General features: G+C 47.4%; 1 protein-coding gene and 1 long non-coding RNA gene across 11 annotated transcripts in view; one reads left to right on the top strand and one right to left on the bottom strand.

Annotated features, from left to right (window-relative positions):
- DCP1B (decapping mRNA 1B) overlaps nt 1-22,036 on the top strand; it is a 65,376-nt gene that overhangs the window by 31,632 nt on the left and 11,708 nt on the right. For all 8 annotated transcript variants that reach the window (XM_053255020.1, XM_053255021.1, XM_053255027.1 and 5 more), the window contains 2 exons: nt 11,260-11,388; nt 13,997-14,830. In XM_053255020.1, coding sequence (XP_053110995.1) covers nt 11,260-11,388; nt 13,997-14,830 — 963 coding nt within the window. The remainder of the gene's footprint in view (nt 1-11,259; nt 11,389-13,996; nt 14,831-22,036) is intronic.
- LOC128326994 (uncharacterized) overlaps nt 467-22,036 on the bottom strand; it is a 40,148-nt gene continuing 18,578 nt past the window's right edge. Inside the window, exons 1-3 of one of the 3 annotated variants that reach the window (XR_008308390.1) lie at nt 9,150-9,270; nt 7,798-7,971; nt 467-908 (exon numbers count right to left, since the gene is read on the bottom strand). This is a non-coding gene — a long non-coding RNA (uncharacterized LOC128326994). Of the gene's footprint in view, nt 909-5,337; nt 5,461-7,797; nt 7,972-9,149; nt 9,271-22,036 lie in introns of those variants that run through there. The other 2 variants (XR_008308391.1, XR_008308392.1) reach the window with 2 other exon arrangements.

Here is a 22,036-nt window from a genome sequence, read left to right as displayed (position 1 = left end):
AGACATCAGCACAAAAGTGTTTTGTGGACTTTTAAATCTCAGCCTCACCAATTAAAAATTTGGCTTCAGCTATTCAAATTGGCCCCCAACCAATTAAGCTTCATTCAGTTAATCTACAAATTAAGTTAATTAAAGCTTGCAGCCCTAAGAATAAGCTTAAGTTTCTCTTGGGTAACATAAAGGTATCTTAATCCCTATCTTGCCTAGCATCTCAAACCTAAACTAGTGTGTTTGCAAGTAAGCGCTTAAGAATCATAGCCTCAGAGAACCAAATATAATGATGTGGGGAGCATTAGTGTCTCTTTGTTGTTTGATTTATATTAAAATCCATATAGTTAATATGAGTATCCAGTATTGAATGTTCCATAAATCATAGTTTGAGAAAGATCTAGAAAAACACTGTTATCTCTTCAAATAATTGAATGATGGATAGTTGTATTACAGAGTGGCTCTTTTGCTTCCTTTCTTTTGTCATTAACAAGACTGTATGGAAGAATATACCAATATGAAAGTGATTTCTTTCCTTCTGTCTTTGTTACTTAAGACATTTGTTTGCAAACAAAGCATGTGAAGGATGAGTCAGTCCACTCCCGTCACTTAGTCCCCCCAACCTAGCTTTCTTCATCATAATTGGTTGCCAAGGAAATATTGTGTGTCAGAGAATTTTGTCTTCAGAAGCAACATGAGAAACAGGAATAATTGTCCTCTTAAAGCTGAGATCACGTACCTTAAACTGAACAGAGGCAACACATTTTACAGTTTCCTTTGCATGAAACGCCAGTACATCTTAGGAGCAGTATGCTACTCAAAATAGCTGTTTAACATTTTGCCACGCTGTAAGCTGGGATTCTTTGTGCCGGAATCAGCTTGCCCATCCTGCTCAGTCTCTCTTCGCATTGTTTGTGGTTCTGGAATTAAACATGAAAAAAAGCACTGAGCCATGAAACATGAACAAGAGAAATACAGGAGTGTTGGTGTTTGGTGATATGTGCATGTTTGTTGACATTAGATTAATGATTTAGGATTTTGGGACTGCGATTGAAATCCCCAGTTTGATGGGGGAAGATTACTGTATCAGTCATCCCAACCAATGACCTTTGTCAGAGTCCACAAACTTTGGCTGGCCTTAGAAGCAAATCATTATTGTTGGTCACCACTGTCCCACCCTATTCCCTCTTTCCTGGGGGGAAGAAGAAGTGGAGCATCCAGCATGAAGTGAGAGCATGACTCCACTCATGCCCAGAGAGCTCAGGAGAGTAGACTTGTCTCTCATTTTCTACCAGGCTTTGGAAAACATCAGAAGAAGTGTAAGCCTCTCTCACTGCTCCCAGTCTTTCTCAGTGCCTGGCACAAAGTGGCTGTTGCTTTCTTGAGAGCAGGCATTGGGGATGTTCAGCTGTACGAAAAGAGACTTACCACTTTTGACTTTTCCAAGTCTAGAAGGGATAGAGACCCAATTCCTCCCCCCACCAAAATAATAATAATTCAGCATATGCCAGAATACTTGGAGGCGAGTCTCATGATCAGTGAGACTCGCCAAAATGAGGTCTGCGGGGAGAGTGGGCTTAGCTCTTAGTGGGCTGCAGGGATCGGGGGCCGTGCAGCCCCCGGAGGTTCCAGGATGCCCCGTGCAAGTGCGCGGGGCATTCTGGAGAGACCCCCAAGCCCAGGTGAGACCCGCGAGCCCTGCTTGCAGCCTCCCGGTCGGGGGTCTACTCGTGTGTCACTGTGGGGCATGGCGACACATGATCAAAAAGACAAGGTTAACAGAGCACTCACTCCGTTAACCTCGGCTAAGGGGAGGGGTACTTTGGGAGGTTGCTCCCATTGCAGCACACGGTTGGCCAAAATTGGGCTAGGCTCCCTTAGCCTGATTTCGGCCAATTGTGAGAATAGCCTCTTGGTCTCCCATTTTGGTAGGTCTCCCATTTTGCACCAGACTTTGAAGAAAGATAGAATTAAGGCTATGGCTGAGCATAATCAATTGTTTTCACCTTCCCTGGCAAAGGGAGGCAGACCAACAGGTGGGTGGGTGGATGGCTACGAAGACAGATGCCCATAGCGGGGGGAAGGAGGGTGTGACAGGCAGCCCCATTTCTGTCGGCCTGTATTCTTCTGCACTGCCTGCCCTCCCTATAGCTACACACCTGTACCAACAAATTATTAAAACAATAATGACTTTCTGGTAAGCTAGTGATATTGTAAGCACGTTATTCTTAAGTTCTTTTTACCATGCACTTTCCTGTTCTGTTTCATTACAACTCTTCCTTTGCTTTTGGTGGAGTTCATTTCCATTGTACTCTCTGTAGATGTAGTGATGTCTTGATTTTTCAACCTCATAAGTTATGAAGGATATGTATGTCCATGGCATGTAATGAAACGTGCCCTTGAATATTCGGTTGATGATATCACTACAGCGGTTGCAATCTATCACACTGACAGGAGCCAAAGTAGATTTTTCCTTATCTTCTTAGGTTATGAATGCATACAAATTAGCTAGTTTGGTTTCTGGGTGAAACAGTATCCTTGCCCTTGTATTCTTTTAGTTGGTACAAGTGGGAACTATATGATTTGCTCCTTTTTCTTAGCAAAAGCTGCAGCATATACTTGTTGTATATGTTGGCAGTCCTCTAGGGTCCTTCTCAACAGTGGGTTACACAGTGTTTCCGTCATGGCCCCAGCTTTGAGTAGTTACTAGGGCATTGATTCAGAAAGAGAAGTGCCTGGGAGCCCTGGGATCTGATGACATGGGCTTCTGAGGTCCAAGACTCTGGCTTCAGTCAGACCTTAGTAGACTAGAGCCCTCAGAGACAGAACCACTTGAACCATTTGAGGTTGAGGCATACACACCCCTGGGTCAGAACCCACTGTCAAGGAGCCATTGCTCTCATCCTCAAGGGCTTCTCCTATGCTGCTCTCTGCATAGCAAAGTTAACAATACACTTGGTGCGATGTAACAGAATATGAGGCTGTAGACTTGAGGATTGCCCCTCTAAAGATCCTCACTAAATCAAGACGTAGTGGAACTTGGGTTAGGTAGGTAGCTAGTTCAGTAGGACTCAGTTTGGCTCCAAATCTTGTTGGAGTAAAATGTCAGCCTCAGAACTGTCCAAGGTTCTGCTGCTTCAGTCCAGCCAAACGTGCCACCAGGCAGCTGATGGATCTGGATTGTGATCCATTGTATCCATAAGAACTGGGTTTCTGCGTCTGCGCAGGGACCTTCCGAGCTGACTAGCTAGCTCCTCATTGCGCCCCGCCCGTCTGCACATGCCTTGTAGATTCCGTTGGAATTGACGGTTGGGGCGCCTCTCCTTCAGTTTACTCTTGACCGCCAAAGTGCTTACACCTCTTGGCTGTTGCTCCTCGTTTGTATGATTAGGTTTGACTTTGGACTGTGTGACTATTCTTCTGCTGAACGGATTGACTATTGTTTATTGATTGCTTGGCTTGATCTCGGAACGGAAAATGGACTTGGCTTTTGGGACTCTGTTTCTAACTTTTACCCGAGATTTGTGCTTAGAACGGCTTTGACTCGGAACGGCTAACGGACTTGTTTATGGATTCTGCTTTTGATTGTTCCTAAGATTGTTTTTGGTATTGGACTCGGAACGGCATTGGACAGGATGGAGACTAAGAAAAGTTTCAAACGTTGTGAAAAGTGTCGGGCAAAGTTGCCTTCTACTGGTTATCACGACGCGTGTTTAATGTGTCTGGGAGAGAATCATAACACGGCGGCGTGTAAGATGTGCTGCTCGTTCTCAAAACAGACAAGACAAAACAGGGCTTTGAGACTTCGAGCAGTGTTGTATGAAGAGGCACTTCGACCACCAACACCTCGTCCTTCGACGTCGACCAGTTCCGGGTCGGTATCGGGGGCGTCTTCGATGTCGAAAAAGTGTGGGACATTGGGCTCCCCGGGGCTGAGTTCCAGCGGGTCTGCCGAGGCGCAGTCTAAAACCGCTGTTGATACTCTCTTTAAGAAGCCGAAGGAGGTTTCGAGAAAGCGGAAGCATAAGGACAAGGAACGTCGTGCATCAGATAAGGAAGGTCGCCACCGTGAGGAGTCTCGACATCGAACTCCGTCACCGGCGGCTGCGCAGGTCTATGACGATGACTCGGCTGAGTCTCCTGCAGTCTCAGCGTCGACGCCTTCGATGTCGACGGTCCGGATCTCTGTGGCTTCGACTTTGACCTCGACTTTGAGACCAGACCAGTTCACCCTTAGACCGGTATCGACATTGCAGTCGACATCGGTACCGACAATGACACATTTGCTTGTCTCGCCTTCGGAGCCGACGACGTCCACGGCACCGGAGCAGATCTTGAATGTGGGCACCGCTCCTTCGTCGGTGTTGACGGCTTCGACATTGAGGAGGATTCCTCATCTTTTGTCTCCGGCATTGACACCGGCGCAGTCCCCCTCGACGCCGAGAACTCCGGGACTGGCTGGGCAGGGAGACAGACTTTGGGAGCTGCTGGAGTCGACTTCGAGTACGCCCTCGGGTGTGACATTTCATGGCTTCCTGTCTGCTGGCTTAGACGAAGGTCCTGATGGTGGAGAACCGGCTGGTTTACCTCATGCTTCCTCTCTAACACCGGCCAGGATGCAGGGTCCTCCAACCAATGTCGAGTGCTCAACACCGTTGGTGCAGCCGACCCATTCCTGCGGTTTTAGGCATAATCTGCCTGATGATTATGCGATGTTTTTGCGTTGGAAGGCTAAACAGGGCATTCAAGTGGGAGTTCGACCGGTGCTTTCGCAAGGACCGCAGGCTCCTGTACAGGCTGTGGAGATTGCTCAGCCGTTACTGCTGCCAGACCAACAAGTGGCAGCTTCTGCCCGCGTGGCATCTATGAATTTACCTGTGCAGACACAGTTGGCGCAGGTTCAAACTTACCTTCCTGCAAATCCACAGTTGCCTGAAGTCCAACCACGGGCGCTGGAAAAACCTGCAGGGAAGAGAAAGAGGAAAGCTACGCCTCCGCCTTCTGAACCATCCTCCTCACCCTCTGATTATAGTGAGGATGATGAGTCGGGCCCAAACTCTGACAGGGATGATGTCAGTCGTCGATCTGACCCTCCCTCGGATGTACCACCGAAACTTTCAACCTCTCCAACGGAGGAATTGAAAGCCTACCATATCCTCATAAGGGACATTGCGGAAGCCCTGGGCATGGACATAAGATCCCCGGATGCGGATGTTGCGGACCCCGTCTATAATATGGTAAGGAGGTCCAAGACTTCACACCCAGTTGCCCTCACCATGATTCCTGGAATAGACAAGGCTGCAAGGGTTGCATGGGACGCAGTGGGAGTCGGGGCTCCAACTTCCAAGCGCATTGAGAACCTATATAGGGTGACTGAGGGAGAGAACACTTATCTGTTGCACCATCCAGTGCCAAACTCCCTGGTCGTCAGTTGCGCTTCATCCTCCAAGAGCGGGCACCGTCATTCCACGCCTGCTGACAAGGAGGGGAGAAAGATTGATGTTATGGGTTGGAAGATCTATAGCACCTCTAGTTTAGCGATTCGTATTGCAAATTACGCGGCGTGTATGGCTCGCTATAACCATCTACTTTGGGATGCTCTCTTACAGGATTCTACCTCTTTGTCTCCTGAGGACTTTCAATGGAGATTTAATGACGTATATGAAAAGACAACAGCTGTAACGCGCCAGCAACTGAGCGCAAGCATTTGTCAGAGACTGAATCAAGGACAATGGTGACTGCGGTGAGCTTGCATAGACATGCGTGGCTTCGCTCAGCGACTCTGCAGGCAGACATGAAAGAAAAAGTTGAGTCCTTGCCATTTGATGGCAAAGGGTTATTCCACGAGGACACGGATATGTCAATGGAGACGTTAAAAAAATCAAAGTTCACGGCCCGCACCTTCATGGTGCCTTCAAGCGGGTCCAGTTCAACATCGAGGAGTCGCACTTATTATCAGCATAAGACTGATCGGTATCGGGACCGGAGAGAGTATAGGAAGCAGTTTAAACCCTTCCAATGCAGTAGGGGCTTTAACCAAAAATCGAAAGGGAAGAGAACTCGTGAGGGCGGAAAGGACGCCTCCAGCAAGAGCTTTTGACGGGATTGTTCGTCCATTGCATCATTTTCACAGCAGCCAATTACTGATACTTCCATCGCTACCAAACATATCATCCAGGACCCACAACATCGGCCCTGTAGTTGCCGGGATCAACATCAAACTGGCAAACCGTGCACAAGCATGGCACAACATAACATCCGATCGGTGGGTACTGCGAATAGTGCAGACTGGATATGCGTGGGAGTTCGAGTCGAGGCCTCCCTTTTCCGGACTGGTCTATACACCAGCCACGGAGGTGCTGCAGGACGAGGTCAAGGTGCTGCTGGAGAAACAGGCGATCACGCCGGTGCAATGGGTGAACAGACTAACAGGTTTTTATTCCCGGTATTTCCAAATACCGAAGAGAGACGGTGGAATAAGAGCAATAATGGACCTGAGGGGACTCAACCTCTATATTCAGCCCAAGAAGTTCAGAATGGTGACTTTGCAGGGTATCCTACCTCTGTTGGTAAACGAACAGTGGGCAGTTACTCTGGATCTCAAGGACGCATATTTTCACATCGGGATCCAAGAGAGTCACCACAAGTACCTCAGGTTTACAGTGGGGGCACAGATTTATCAGTATGTGGTGCTTCCATTTGGACTTTCTACTGCTCCCAGAGTATTCACAAAGGTGATGGCGGTTGTTGTGGCCCACCTACGGACTCAGGGCTTAAGGCTCTATCCATATTTAGACGATTGGCTCGTGGTGAGTCACAACAGGAGTTTGCTTATCAGGCAGGTGCGGGAGATGCTGGACTTGTTGGAGTGTCTAGGCATCAATGTGAATTGGAAGAAATCAAGACTCGAACCCATGACTCGCGTGCCTTTCATCGGAGCGGTTCTGGACCTGGAAGTGGCATGGGCATTCTTGCCAGCGCAGTGAATTACCCAGATGCACAAGCTCATATGACGATTTCAGAGGGCCCCGAGACAGCCAGCAGTTCAAATCCAACGACTGTTGGGTTTGATGGCATCATGCACCACGACAGTAGAGCACACGTGACTCCGCATGCGCACACTGCAGCATTGGTTCCTCCACAATTTCCGACCCAATGTAGATGGTCAGAGCATGCAATTGACATTGCCGCCACGTGTTCTTGCCAGCCTTCGGTGGTGGCTAGAACTGGGCAATTTGAACAAGGGGGTTGAGTTTGTGTCCAGGGAGCCCACGTCTCAAATAACGACCGATGCCTTGATGACAGGATGGGGTGCGCATTGCGCCGACGTCTGTGTGCAAGAGACGTGGACTCAGTCGCAAAGACTTCAACATATAAATTACTTAGAACTGATGGCTGTGTTCCAAGGCCTAAAGGCGTTCGAACCAATGATAACGGGACGGACAGTACAGCTGGAATTGGACAACACAATGGCGATTGCCTACCTCAACCACCAAGGGGGGACAGTGTCGTTATCTCTTTGCCTGCTGGCACAAAGGATATGGGACTGGTGCATTCAGCATTCGATTCACCCGGTGTCCATCCACATAAAGGGTGTGGACAACTGCTTGGCTGACAGGCTCAGCAGAGACATCACCTTCAACCAGAGACACGAGTGGGAAATCAACCCTGTGCACCTCGACAGAGTGTTCGAGACCTGGGGGGTCCCATCGGTAGACTTGTTTGCCACGAGTGCCAACAAAAAGTGTGTCAACTATTGTTGCGTGCGGGCATAGGCCGAGGGTCCCTGGGGGATGCTTTTCAACATACCTGGAAGACGGGACTGTTATATCTTTTCCCACCGCTGCCGTTGATGGGATGTGTGGTCGCGCGGATAATGCGGGACCAGGCGAGATGCATACTTCTGGCCCCCGTGGTGGCCGTGCCAGCCGTGGTTTGCCGCACTACTAGAGATGTCTCAGTCGGTGTTCTACAGGTTCAAACCTGTTGCAAAGAGAACACGGAAAGGTGTTACACCCCGATGTACAATCTCTCAAGCTGACCGCTTGGAGAATCAACTATTAAACAACATCTTACTGAATAGCAGGTGTGAGTCAACTAGACGCAGTTACGCCTGCAAGTGGAGCCGCTTCAGGTCATATATGAGAGAGAAGGGTGTTGCGCCCTTGCGTGCGACTCCGCGTGACGTTCTGCACTACCTAACATCACTCAAAATGAGTGGCCTGGCGAACGTCTCAATTAAGCTGCATTTGGCTGCAATCTCATCGAGACACAAGGGATGGGATGGATCCACAGTCTTCTCCCACCCAGAATGTAAACGTTTCCTTAAGGGCATTAATAATCTGTACCCGCCTGTGCGCAGCCCAATGGAGCCATGGAGTCTGTCCTTGGTGCTCTCTGCCCTGACGGAGGCACCATTTGAGCCATTAGCGACTGTCCCAGTGAAATATCTGACTTTAAAGGTTGCATTCCTTTTGGCCATCACATCGGCTAAGAGAGTGAGCGAGATGACGGCCCTGCAGATGGATAGACCTTACACTCAATTCTATCCACACAAGGTAGTGTTGAGACTAGACCCGAAGTTCCTGCCTAAAGTGGTGACAGAGTTCCACCTAAATCAGGACATAGTGCTGCCAACCTTCTTCAGTGGTGCAGAGACTGACTTGGAGAAAGCCCTCCACACGTTAGATGTGCGGAGGTCACTCCTATATTATTTGGAAAGAACTCACGGCTTTCGGAAGAGTAAAAAGCTTTTTATCTCCTTCCAGGGGCATAGCAAAGGCCGTCCAATCTCTCGTCAGAGACTTGCTCACTGGCTAGTGGAGCTCATTTTCCTCGCCTATAAGAGCCAGAAGGTAGCACCGCCTAAGACGGTGCGAGCGCACTCTACTAGAGCTTATGCGACGTCCGCAGCGCATCTGTCAGGCATTAGGATGGCGGATGTCTGCCTAGCGGCAACATGGTCTTCACATCTGCCATTCGTTAAGCACTATGCTCTAGATCTGCGGATGGCTAGAGAGACGAATTTTGGGAGGTCTGTGTTGAAACGGGTGTTGGCATAGCTGAGGGTCATCTGCACCCGCCTCCTTATGGGGTAGCTTGCTAAACACCCAGTTCTTATGGATACAATGGATCACAATCCAGATAAACAGGTTGCTTACCTGTAACTAATGATCTGGATGTGATCCGTTGTATTCATAAGTCCCTCCCAGCTGGCCCCGCTGCAGAGTGCAAGGACTGTTAATTTCTGTTGTGCGGATCGTCCTGATATGGCGGTCTGCGAGAAGTCTGAAGGAGAGGCGCCCCAACCGTCAATTCCAACGGAATCTACAAGGCACGTGCAGACGGGCGGGGTGCAATGAGGAGCTAGCTAGTCAGCCTGGAAGGTCCCTGCGCAGGCGCAGAAACCCAGTTCTTATGAATACAACAGATCACATCCAGATCATTAGTTACAGGTAAGCAACCTGTTTTTAGGCTCCTTTTGATTATCTCTGGCTGGGTCAACCCCCTTCCTCCGACCTAATCTTGCTTTTTGTGCCTGCACACGCAATCACTTTGGAGCTCAGGAGGTTGGACAGATTGGATGTTACTGGACTACAACTCCTATCAATAAATTGTAGTCTGGGATGATGGGAGTTGTAATTCAGCAACATCTAGAGTACCACAGGTTGGGAACCCCTGGGTTAACCAAATGTCCAGCCTCCTGAGCTCCAAAGTGATTTTGTCCCCAAGAGCCAGATCCATCTTAGGTATGTATTTCCTAATTGTGGTGGTATTCTAACCTGTTTCTCTTTGGTATGCTTTAAGCTGGTTCTTCCAATCTTCTTCTTCTTCTTTTTTTTGTGATTGTGGGCACACGAAGGTATACACTTTGAAATCCTCCCATCCCACCTATACCAGGCCTCTGGCAGCTTCTCCCAATCATTACCTGATAAGAGGACTATGCATGGGAATCAGCTGTCCCTCCTACTGCCATCGCTGGGGTGCAGGAGCCTAGTAGTAACTGAATGTAGGTCCGTACAAGTCCACGGATAGCAGATACCTTCATAGAAGAGGCATTCTTCCTTTTCTCTCACACAGGAAGTACTGCCTCTTTTGAGATACTGTGATATATTTGTACATCATATAAAAGCAAAGGAAGAATGTTCCCCCCCCCACTTCAGAAAGGTTTTTTGTTCATATAGAAACATATATTTAGCTTTGATACTTTTGCTCCACTGTAGAGCAGCCTGGATTCATAAACAAGGGTTTTGGAGTCCCCTCTTTGTGTCTGCTGTGATAAAAATCCCTTCAATGTCCATAGCCAGTTCTGTGAGGTTTGATGTTACCTGGTACAGTAATACAGTTCTTCTGTCCTTGCATGGCAATTTTCACTTCAAACCCAAGGGACACCCTTGGAACACCCTTTTTCAAGAGCCTATATAGAGGAGCAGCAACCTTGATGAACTCCAGAATGAGCTCTCTAGAGAAGCTCACAATCTACATTGCGGATGCATCAGCAGGAAGAAGGGGCCTAGTCATCTCTTTGCCTTTTCACTACCCTCTCTCCAGTTCTTATATGTATCCCAGAAATATTATTGTTTACGTTTCTGTGCCTTTCCCCCATTGATTCTGAAGCATGCCTCCCTCAGGATCCACATTATGTCTTTTAATATCTCTCAGTTTTGCTCTCCAGTGGGGATGTTTCTCTGAATGTCATCTAACAAAGAGATGATTCATCCAGGTTTCTTAGCTTTTTCTAAAATTTACCCATGTGGATGTGAAACAGACTAGAACTATTATGGGAACCTTGTGAGACACTAGCACATTTATACTATTGGCTTGGGTATATGAATGCAAATTTATATTGGCGTTTCTTTTCCAATTTCAAAGATGATCCATTATTAATATCTAGGGTGGTGTACTGCCTTGAACCTGAGGCCACTGCTACTTGAACCTACTTTCCTGTTTGTAAATTGATACCTAGCTTTTAGTATGTATTTGTAGGTTACATGCAGAGTGAAGAGGCTATAAACATCTCACATTTATATTTCCTGTATTTATGTTTGTACGTTGCATGTGCTTGTGTTCCTTGAAAATCAAATAATGTTCTCCTTCAAGTATGCTCGATCCTCATGATCATTGTCAATTTGCCAGTTGTTTTCTTTTCTCAAATTTAACTATTTTTGTTTTTATTAGGATGGTGCACTAGAGAAGAAACATTGTTTTTGGGGAAAACATTGTAGCTTTAATCCAAAATTTAATATCCAAAATATTGTTTGTGTGTTTTAGTGTAAGACGTGCTCAGAACCAAAACAAATAACCAGCTCTTCTGCTATATATGACAACCCCAACTTAATCAAACCGATCCCAGTGAAGCCCAGTGAAACTCAGCATCAATGTATACCTCAACAAATCCAGGTACAGTATTGTATTTACACTCCTGACTCTTTGAATCCTAGAATTTTAAAATAGAAAAGGACCTTAGCAGTCTTCTAGTAACCTCCTGCTCAGCAAAGGAAACTTGTACATCATTCCTAACAGATGATCATCTATCCTGTTTGAAAAAGAGAGCCCACCACTGTGCAAGGCAGGCTGTTCCATTGTCTTCCAGCTCTTACAGTTAAGAAATTCCACCTTATCTCTAGCCTGAATCTGCTTCATTGTAATTTCAACCCATTGGTTCCAGTCCTGCCCTCGGGAGCAACAAAGAACAAGTCTGTTTCTTCTTCTGTGTGACAACTCCAGATGATCTGGAGACCGCTCTCATATCTCATCTTCATCTTCTCTTCTCCAGTCTAAATGTATCCAGCTCCTTTAAAAACAACAAATATTTATATACCATTTTTTTAAACAAAAACCGCCTTGAGATTGTTTTAATGAAAGGCGGTATATAAATTTAACAATAAATAAATAAAAGTATCCAAAGCGGTTGAGATAGAGGAGTAATAAACAAATAAGATGGATTCCTGTCCCCAAAGGGTTCACAGTCTAAAAAGAAACTCAAGATAGACACCAGCAACAGCCACTGGAGGGATGCTGTGCTGGGGATGGATAGGCCAGTTGCTCTCCCCCTGTTAAATAAAGAGAATCACTGCATTAAATAGGTGCCTCTTTGCCTAGTTAGCAGTGTTTAACTGTTCCTCATAGGGTTTAATTTCCATACTCTTCACCATCTTAGTTGGCCTCCTCTGAACCTATTCCAGTTTATCAATGTCTTTCTTAAAATGAGGTGCCCAGGACTGGACATGGTATTCCAAGTGAGGCTGACCAGCACAGAATAGAGTGGAACTATTACTTCTTGTGATCTGAGCACTATTCTTTTGTTGGTGTAGCCCAAAATTGCATTAGCGCTTTTAGCAGTTGCATCACACTACTGCTATAGGCTTAGCAGGCTTAAGAAAAAGATTGCATAGGAGCCTTTCTGTACAATAAAAGAAAAGGGTGCTCTGACTGCTTTTTCAGGTAGAACTAAACATAACAGCAACCTGTGTCGAGTTCCCCCTCCTCTACTCGTACGTTGTAGTTATGGAAGTGCAGAATGTGATGTCACTAGAATGTGTGGTTCCCCATTCTCACTTGATGTTGTTGGCTTCTCTGGGAACCAGGAAATGTGCTATGTGGTGATGTTACGTCACATGTTTCCATCACTGCACTTTATGAATTCAGCCAGGAAGATTTTATGCAGGCTTGCCATTTTCTGCACCAAACCTATGCCAGTTCTGGTTCTGCTCTCACACCGGCCCTGATCCAGCACCAGTACAGTTTCTTGTCCGTGTGTGTTTGTGTGTTTGTTTGTATGTGTGTGTTGGAGAGATTGGAGTGGACTATCAAGATTTCCAGCTGCAGGGTGTGAAGTCGATCACACAAGATTGAACTCAACCCAACCCTGCATATTATAACAAGTACATTCCCTTCATCAATGCAAGGATACTATGAGGCTGTTGAAATGAAGCTTAATAAACAAGGTGTATGTTGTTGTTAATTCTATAGGAAAGATCAGCAAGCAGGTAGAGAAGCTCTGCTATTTTTAGATGCTGCTGTAACAAAAGGTCACTTATCTTGCACCTTCTGGTACATCCCTACAAACAGACAGAAGAAATAAAAATACATTAAACAAAATCTTAAGTTTCTATTAAGAGGTGATCAAGGGAGAGGAAGGCCCAGTGCCTGCAATAGGGGGAATTGTGAGATGGTGACAGAGGAATGGGCATTGCAAGCTTTGCGTTGTGCAGGTGTATAGCTGCTGAGTGTCTCAAGATAAATACATATACATATCTCGTAAGGTTGGAACTGTCCATTATCTGGGAACCCCATGTACTGAAACCCCAGCCAACACATTGTCTCCTCAGACTGTGCCCGGAACATTTGAAGCTTCCTTATACTGAATCAGACCACTGGTCTATCTGGCTCAGTATTATCTACAGTGACTGACAGTGGTTGTCCAAGGTTTCAGGCAGAAATCTTTATTCACCCCTACTTGGAAATGCTGGGAATTGAACCTGGGACCTTTTGCATGCAAGCAGATGTTCTACACTGAGCTATGGCCCCCTCCTCTGAGGATATCTTACCGCAGACAGTGTACACATGTAGACAGCCATCCAAATGGAAGCCAGGGTTAGCCCTGTTTAGCAAAGGGGACAGTCCATGCTCACTACCTCAAGACTGACTCTCCAGCCAGGATGGAGCAATTTGCATTGGATAAGCAGTGTGTAAGAGGAAAGCACTTAACCCTCCCCATCTGCCACTTCCCCCTTGCAACTTCCTCCTTAACCTCTTTTCCACTAGCCTGGATTGCAGACCTGAGTTTGTCACAAAGCCTGTAATCCTATCAATCGCCTGAAAAAAAGTCTATCAGAGAATTCAGCTTTGGGTACTTTGTAGACTGTTTTTCCTCATGATGGAAAGGCAAGAAACTCCTCTAGGAGAACAGAAAGTGGCATCAGCTATTCTCCTTTCTTTTAATGTTGTTAGCCAATTTAATTTGCCTCTGTTATTATTATAACAGGTCTTATTTTCTCCCTCACAGAATATAGACCCTGAACCACAACATTTATCCCTAACGACGCTCTTTGGGAAGCAAGAAAAATCTAATCCATACCAGGATACCTCAGAGAGGACCCAGAAACAGCACCAAGAAAACTTTCCCCTGAGGCAGGGTGTTGTGCGCTCTTTGTCCTATGAGGAGCCCAACAGGCATTCTCCCACAGCAGAGAAGCAGCTTTGTCCGGCCATTCAGAAACTTATGGTCCGTGGGGCAGAACTTCATCCGGTCTCTGAACTTCCTGAGAACAGACTCTGTGAGAATGGCAACATCCATTCTGTGGGAGACGTTTTCACCGGACTCTTCCAGCCTGTGGCTTCTCATAGCTTTAGGACATCTCATTCAGTCCAGGATGCGGCCAGCACCCGGAGCCTGTTGCAGCAACTGCAAGGCCAGTCAAAAATGGAGCCCAGTGATGCAGGGCCAGCAAATTCAGCCGCCTCGGTCTTCAGCAGGACTCCCGCTGTCTCCTCAGTAGCCCAAGGAAGGAACGTGACACAGCCACACCTGATGTATTTCAATGGCTCCCTCTCTGGCCAAGGTTTGGGGCCTCCAGCCATCGGTAAAGAAGCGTCCAAACTTCCCGGGCAGCCGCTTCCACTCTCGGGAAACCAGCCCAACAATTCCGGAGTAATTTCACCACAAGAGCTTTTGAAAAAACTCCAGATTGTGCAACAGGAGCAACAGCTGCACGTATCCAGCCGGCCAACCTTGGCAGCTAAGTTTCCTGTGGTCCCTCAGAGCACCTCCACTCTGAAACCGTTGGATTCCTGGATGGACAAGGTGTCCAACACAGAAAAGCAGCCCCCTCTTTTTCAGGTAAAGCAGTCATAGTTTTGAACAAACCTGGATTCCAAGTGTCTTGACTAACAGGCTGCTTGTTCTACTTCCAGCATTCAAAATCAAGTGTGCATCTTGCTCTTTCAGGGTTGGTGAAAATAATCTTGGTGCATGGAAGGGACCCTCCCTGAGCTTACCTCAGACGCCTTTGGGGATTTTTTTTTGTGTGTTCCTTCTGAGTGCTAAAAAAACCAAACCAACAACAACTTCAGGTTTTTGTGCAGCCTCCCCTCCCCTAACAGTTCCCGCAAAAAAACCCTTATCTCTATAAGGAGGGCAGTGGCACTTGCAGGCAGGAGCTTGCCTGTCCCCGCCCCCCCCCCAGTTGAAAATGCTGCTCCTAACCAAGCTCAGGGACAGAATTTCCTGTCAGAATCATGGGTGGTTTTCTCTCTCTTCTTTTCTCCTCCCAAAACAAAAATTTTGCTTTGTTTTGTTTGCTGGTGATGATGGCAGAAACTGGCAAGGGAGGGCTAGTAATGGCGAGAGCGGCAAGTGAAGCCCATTTTCAGTTGGTCCAGACTTCCCTAGTTTTGTCTGTATGGAATACTAGCAGTACTGGATTTCTTAAGAATAAGTTTAAGGCATAAAAATAAGGGCATCTGGGATATACTACGGTTGCGTGGTTTGCTGTTTCCAGGCTCTGACTCACAAATCTCTTTAAAAGGCACTTATAAATTATAACAGGATAGCCCCCACTTCAAAGTTAGTCTCTTTAATAGTTCTCCAAAATCTTCCCCTCGCATGAATGGAACCTGTCCACTTGTGAGGGCCTGGCCTTTGGCTTTCTCTTTTCAGCCTTCAGCTGTTCCCCCAGTCTCTCCTTCCCAGGCTACAGCCAACTATTGCATACAGTTGGAAATAGAGTTTATAGTTAAGCTCCATCATGTGAACTAATAGAAAGTATAAAAACACAAGCGATGTCAAAACAAGAAAACTTGCGATTGATGACTCATTGTCCCTGTGTTTGAGGAATAAAATAAGTTGATGCTTTTGACATTTTGAATTAAAATGAGATGGAAGACAACAGTTGACAGAATTTGATAATCACTTGGTGATGTGAAATTTTAATACGCTCACTGGTTAATGTGTAGCATGGACAGCAAAGCTCATGCATAGTGTTAAATAGCTGAGTGTTTACTACATCATTAGCAAAATGTCTATCATTATGTCAGGGAGAGTCAAATCAGAGAAAGGGTCTGTATACTGCAGAGATCTCTTGTGTGTTACATACACACAGAGATAGTGGAGGCTAAGGTTTTATTTTCCAACAAGGTCACTTCACTTTTTCCTATAGAAGTCAATGGAAGTTATTGACTTATATGGGAGATAGTAAAGGGGTATGTATACTCAAGACACCATGGGTGGAGGCTAACCCTGCTCTTGGGAACCACAGTTTCTTTAAAATATCATATTTTGCTCTTCTACAGTCTTGTTGAATGCTGCTAGTTTATTGCCAGTAGGAACCGAGCTTGTTCTTGCCTGCGAAATCCTGCCCACGGCTCCATTTCTTCGTTGTATTAGTGCAGGGGCTCTCAAAGGTGGGTCCCCAGATGTTGCTGGACTACAGCTCCCATCATCCCCAGCCACAATGACTGAAGACAGCTTCATATGTTCAGAAGTTTCAGTATTTAAGCTCCCTTCTCCCATCTGAAGGCCCTTGTGGCTGGAGACAATGGACGTTGTAGTCCAACAATATCTGGGGATCCAGACTTGAGAACCCTTGTATTAGTGTGTAACACTAGAGAGAAGAGTATCAATTTCAAATGGATCAGAGATCTAAGTTTCCTACCCAGTAGATGCCCAGCCACTACAACCAAATGTTTTCACAAAAAAATCACTGTTGTTGATGGGGACAGTAGTGGGAGCAGTGGTTCGTTTTTTAAAAATTCCCCCAATCAGTCAACCCCAATCTGCTATCCTTCTATATTGGGCCCACTCAACTTTGGCCCCCCAGCTGTTTTTGGACTACAACTCCCATAATTCCTAGCCACAGTGGTCAATAGCCAGGGATAATGGGGGTTTTAGGCCAACATCTGCAGGAGGGCCGAAGTTGAGCAGCCCTGTCTTACATCTTGCCTTCTCAGATGCCTTCACCAGCAATGCTCACAATTGCTAGATCTCTCCCTGCCAGGCCTGAGCACCATCACTCCCCAAATCTCCAGATTTGGCACGCAGAATATCCCAGGTTTGCTCTCTGGCATCCCAAGACAGGGATGGGAAAGACCCTTACATGGAACCCTGGAGAACTGCTGCCAGCCAGGGCACACAATACAGGCAGCTTTGTCTATTCAAACTCTTCATTATTTAAGCCTCCTCCCACCGCCCCCTAAGCCACCGAATGGCACAGCAGGGAAATGACTTGATTATCAAGCCAGAGGTTGCCAGTTCAAATCCCTACTGGTATGTTTCCCAGACTATGGGAAACACCTATATTGGGCAGCAGCAATACAGGAAGATGCTGAAAGGCATCATCTCATACTACGCGGGAGGAGGCAATGTTAAACCCCTCCTGTATCCTTCCAAAAGAAAACCACAGGGCTCTGTGGTCGCCAGGAGTCAACACCGACTCGATGGCACACTTTACCTTTACCCCACCCCCACCCCACTTTTTGCTCTCTGAAATCATTTCACATGCCAAAACAAATGGACATTCCCTGACCACCACCAGTCTTGCTAGCCTGAAGAGCTCCAAATCTCCTTTTCCAGTGGTCACTGTTCCCCATTCCACATCTTCCCTCTGGGCTGTAAATACAGACAAATGAAGAACATGCATATTCCACTCTGCTTTGCTCTAAAAGCACTGCACTCCTGTCTTCCCCACACTCATTGAGATCTACACTGCTAATTAAGAAAGAGAACGGTCAGAGAGCCTGATGCGGAGGCAGGCAGTATCAGCCACTGCTGACTCAGCCCCTTTGACCTGTTGAAGGCATTAGCTCCCTAGCACAGTTCAGTAATTTGTGTGGAATAGTTTGTGTAGCAAGGGAGTTGCAGGCAGCATTGGGGATCCCTAAGGCCACCCTACAGCCATATAGTTGATAGCTCTACTCAATAACTTGGCAAAGAGAAAAATGCTGGAATGATAGGCAATTGCAGCTCTGTGCTTTTGAGGACCAACCTTGCCAGACAAGGTATGCAGAACAGCCTAACAGGAGATTATTTGTTCTGATGCCAGTAACCGCAGAATTGTCACAGGATGAAATCATTGAAACTCTTTATTCCTGCATATACATGTGCCACAGGGATATTTAAGACAAGGTTGTTTACTACCATCTGCTTAGCTCTGGAAGGTTCTCATGTTCCTTATGCAGTGACAAACACAGTAGATGGTGATTTTTAGAAAATCTGGTCAGAACAGACTTTACTATGAAAACTGATTATGTCAAAGTCTGTTGTACCTAATGATGGGTGAGCTTCTGCAGGTCCAGTTTGGAAGGGACTCACCTAAAACAAGCTACTTTGAGATCTGTTTGAATAAGGTCTGAAGTAGCTCATTTTATACCACAAACTTATTTTAAGCTCCAGGATTCTCCATGCTCCTAGTGATGTCATAGATAATATTACAGAGAGGCCTCCCAACTCTCCTTCCTTTCTCCTAAAAACAAAATTGGGTGTGGTGAGGAGAGTGACAAGAAGGGATGCTGCTGCAGTGTGCTGAATAAACTGGAGAAGCATTGTGCCTACCAGGTACTTCGTAAGGACTTGGGAGCTTTGGGAAGCAACAATCCCCAGGAATGCTGGCACTCTGAGCACTTCTGTGAGCATGCTCAGCAGTGCTCCAGGTTCCCTGGAAACTGGAGAGCATGCTTTTGGAAGCGTACTGGGTGCTGTGCAGGGGTGTAGCCATCGTTAGGCGACTGGGTACAAAAGAACCCAGCCCGCTGCCCCTCAGGGGCCGCACCTCGTGGCCCCGATACCCTCCTCCCTGATGTCAGATGCAGGGTGTGTGGTTTAGCTCCCTAATGGGATCATGCAACCCTGTTCGGGAGTTAAATGGCCAGCACTGCATTAGCAGCGCGGCCAGGAGTGGCTTTCCCTGCCTTAAAGGGAGGCGGGGGGGCATAAGGTAGGCGCAACATGCGTGCACTAGTGCCGGTGCATGCAGGCACATCAGATACTTCCGCTCAGTTCCAGTAAATGGGGTGGCAGGGAGGTATGCTTCTGTCCCATGAACTTTTGAAAAACCGAGCGCCAGCGGGGGAAGAGCAGCAGGAAGGGTAAGTGCACCCCCCCCACCCTTAAAGCGTCACCCTACCTTGCCTTCGAACTTTTGGAACCACCCACCGTTTGAACTAGTTTGGAGGCCCGTAAAGGGTCTCCAGACCGGTTCCGTGCACATCCCTGGTTCATACTACTGATTCCCCAATTCCAAACATTGGCTGTCTGACCTCTGCTCATTATATAGGACGTTTCAAATCTGTGAAGACTTTCTGAGCAGTATTCTTAACTGTGTGCTGCAATGTGTTGTCAGTCAGCTGAAGACTTGTTTGTCACCCTTGCTAAGGACAGACATTTCAGTTAAATAGTCTTGGCATAATCATACTTGCAGATGCACAGGCTAACCAAACCAAAGCACATCCTGACGATAAATGCACCCAAAAGTCTGTTCCCTGTAATTGTTTATCTTTTGGTGCTGCATCTGTTCCCACTGACTTTCAAAGGAGAGTGGAGAAAATGTTACAGAGTCCCCCAGACATGTCTTGCCACCTAGATGACATCTTGAATATTGAGGGAGGAACTGAGCAAAGATGTGTTTAAAGGACTTATGTTTTTAAAGGACTTTTCCCTTCAGTAAAAGGGAACCTGCAATTTGCACTTTTTCAGCAGTAAACATGAGCTGTTCTAGGCCTGGTTTCCAACTGGCTTGCGATACATCTCCATATGGTGTAAGAGCTATAAACTGCAGCGCGAGGCTCAGTGGAGAGGAAATTCTTGTTACCAAAGCAATTAGCAAAAGCAGAACACAGTTGCACTTGAATCCGCCCAGAAAACACATAGCCGTGATCAAGTTGGAGCTGGTCACAGGCAAGCAGTTCAAAGAACAGACCCTGGGCAGCCTGTTCAGAAAAACTAGCCACAGTTGCTTACCTATCCCACAGCATAACACGGGCAGTGCAGAACTGCCCATGCCTCTGTGGGGCTCTAACACACGTGGCAGTGGTGCTGTGCAGGAAGGTAGTGATGTGCACGGACCGGTCCGGAGGCCATTCGACAGGCCTCCAGACCGGTCCGGACATGGGCAGCTCGGAGTTTAGCTGGACTGGGGTGGGGGGAGGGTGTACTTATCCCTCCCACCGCTTTTTCCCCCTCCGCGTGCCTTTTTTAGTTAGCAGTTGTGGCGACAGGATTCCTCCCTGCCGCCCCTTCTCCTGCTGGGCTGCAAAAGGCTTCAGGAAGCCTTTTGCGCATGCGCACGTAATGTGTGCGCGGGTCACGTCTCCGCAACGTGATGCGCGTGCAGCCACACACGCGCGTGCATGTCGCGGAGACGTGATGTGCATGCGCAAAAAGCTTCCTGAAGCCTTTTGGAGCCAAGCGGGGGAAGGGGCAGCAGGGAGGTGTCCTGCCACCCCAATTACTAACTAAAAAAGGCGCGCCAGAGGGGGGAAAGCGGCGGGAGGGGTAAGTACACCCTCCTCCTCGCCCTTAAAGGAACCCCCACCCCAGTGCCAGACTGCAGCTCTGCGGTTCCATGCACATCACTACAAGAAGGCGGTACTAGAACAACTGATCTCTTGGGTGATCACATGCTACAAGCGACTTCCATTATTCCCATTCAAAGTAGTAGTGTGTGGTGTGTGATCTCACAAGAGGTCAATCATTTTGGTGCTGCCCTCTTGCACAGCACCGTCACTATGTGTGTTAGAGCTCTGCAGTGGCACGGGGGTATTCTGCAGCACCCACGTTACACTGTGGGATGTGCAAGCCAAGGAAAACGATCTTTCAGAAACATAATAGGGGCCGCGTTTCAGAATGGCAGGAAGGCTTCCCCACAGATGCATGCCGGCAGTTGTAAAGGAGGCCACACATTGTGCCAGAATAAGGGGAACAGAAAGGGAAGAGAATGAAAAAGAGAAGAGAGTTGAAAGAGGGATTGCTGCCACCGCCCATGGAGTGTTCACTTGTCATGCAGGACTTATTTGAAGACAGGTGATAGGAGGACGAAAGAACAATAGCTTGCATCCAAAGAACCATGGCTGAAGCTAGGAGCATAGGAAGCTGCCTTCTACCAAGTCAGACCCTTGGTCCATCTAGCTCAGTATTGTCTTCACAGACTGGCAGCAGCTTCTCTAGGGTTGCACGCAGGAGTCTCTCTCAGCCCTATCTTGGAGATGCCAGGGAGGGAACTTAGAACCTTCTGCATGCAAGCAGGCAGGTGCTCTTCCCAGAGCAGCCCTATCCCCTAAGGGGAACACCTTGCAGTGCTCACATGTAGTTTCCCATTCAAATGCAAACCAGGGCAGATCCTGCTTAGCAAAGAGGACAATTCATGCTTGCTACCACAAGACCAGCTGTCCTCCCATTATTAAAAAAATTTAAAGCTGCTTTATACCGAATTAAACCATTAATCCATCGGGCTCAGAACTGTCTACACTGACTGGCAATGACTCTCCAGGGCTTCAGGCAGGAGTATTTCCCAGCCCTATCTGGAGATGCCTGGAATTGAGCCTGGGCCCTTTCTGCATGCAAAGCTGATGCTCTACCACTGAGCTACAACCCCACCCCTTCTGCTTGTGCCAATGGGATTGTCCTCCCCTTGCCTGCAGCCCCCTGAGCGTCAGGGGAATTGGCGGTAGGTTACATAGGAAGCTGCCTTATACAGAGCCACACCACTTGTCCATCTTCTAGCTAAGTATTGTCTATGCTAACAGGGAGCGGCCTTCCAGGGTTTGGGATGGATATTCCCGGCCCCACCTGAAGATAAGGACATCAGAACAGCCCTGCTGGATCAGGCCCAAGGACAGTCTAGCCCAGCATCCTGTTCACACAGAGGCCCACCAGATGCCTCTGAGAAGCCCACAGGCCGTGTCAGGGATTGAACTTGCAACCTTCTGCGTGCTCTTCCACTGAGTTATTGACCTTCCCCCAACAAACCTGCTGGTATGAGCAGCCAAGCTTCTCTGTGTACACCAGGCGGGTGGCACAACTCAACCATGACTTGTTGCGCAGGGCCGCAACATA

Source organism: Hemicordylus capensis, chromosome 5 (assembly GCF_027244095.1).
Source record: "Hemicordylus capensis ecotype Gifberg chromosome 5, rHemCap1.1.pri, whole genome shotgun sequence".
NCBI classification, from domain to species: domain Eukaryota; kingdom Metazoa; phylum Chordata; class Lepidosauria; order Squamata; family Cordylidae; genus Hemicordylus; species Hemicordylus capensis.
This window is presented reverse-complemented; position numbering and strand designations above follow the sequence as displayed.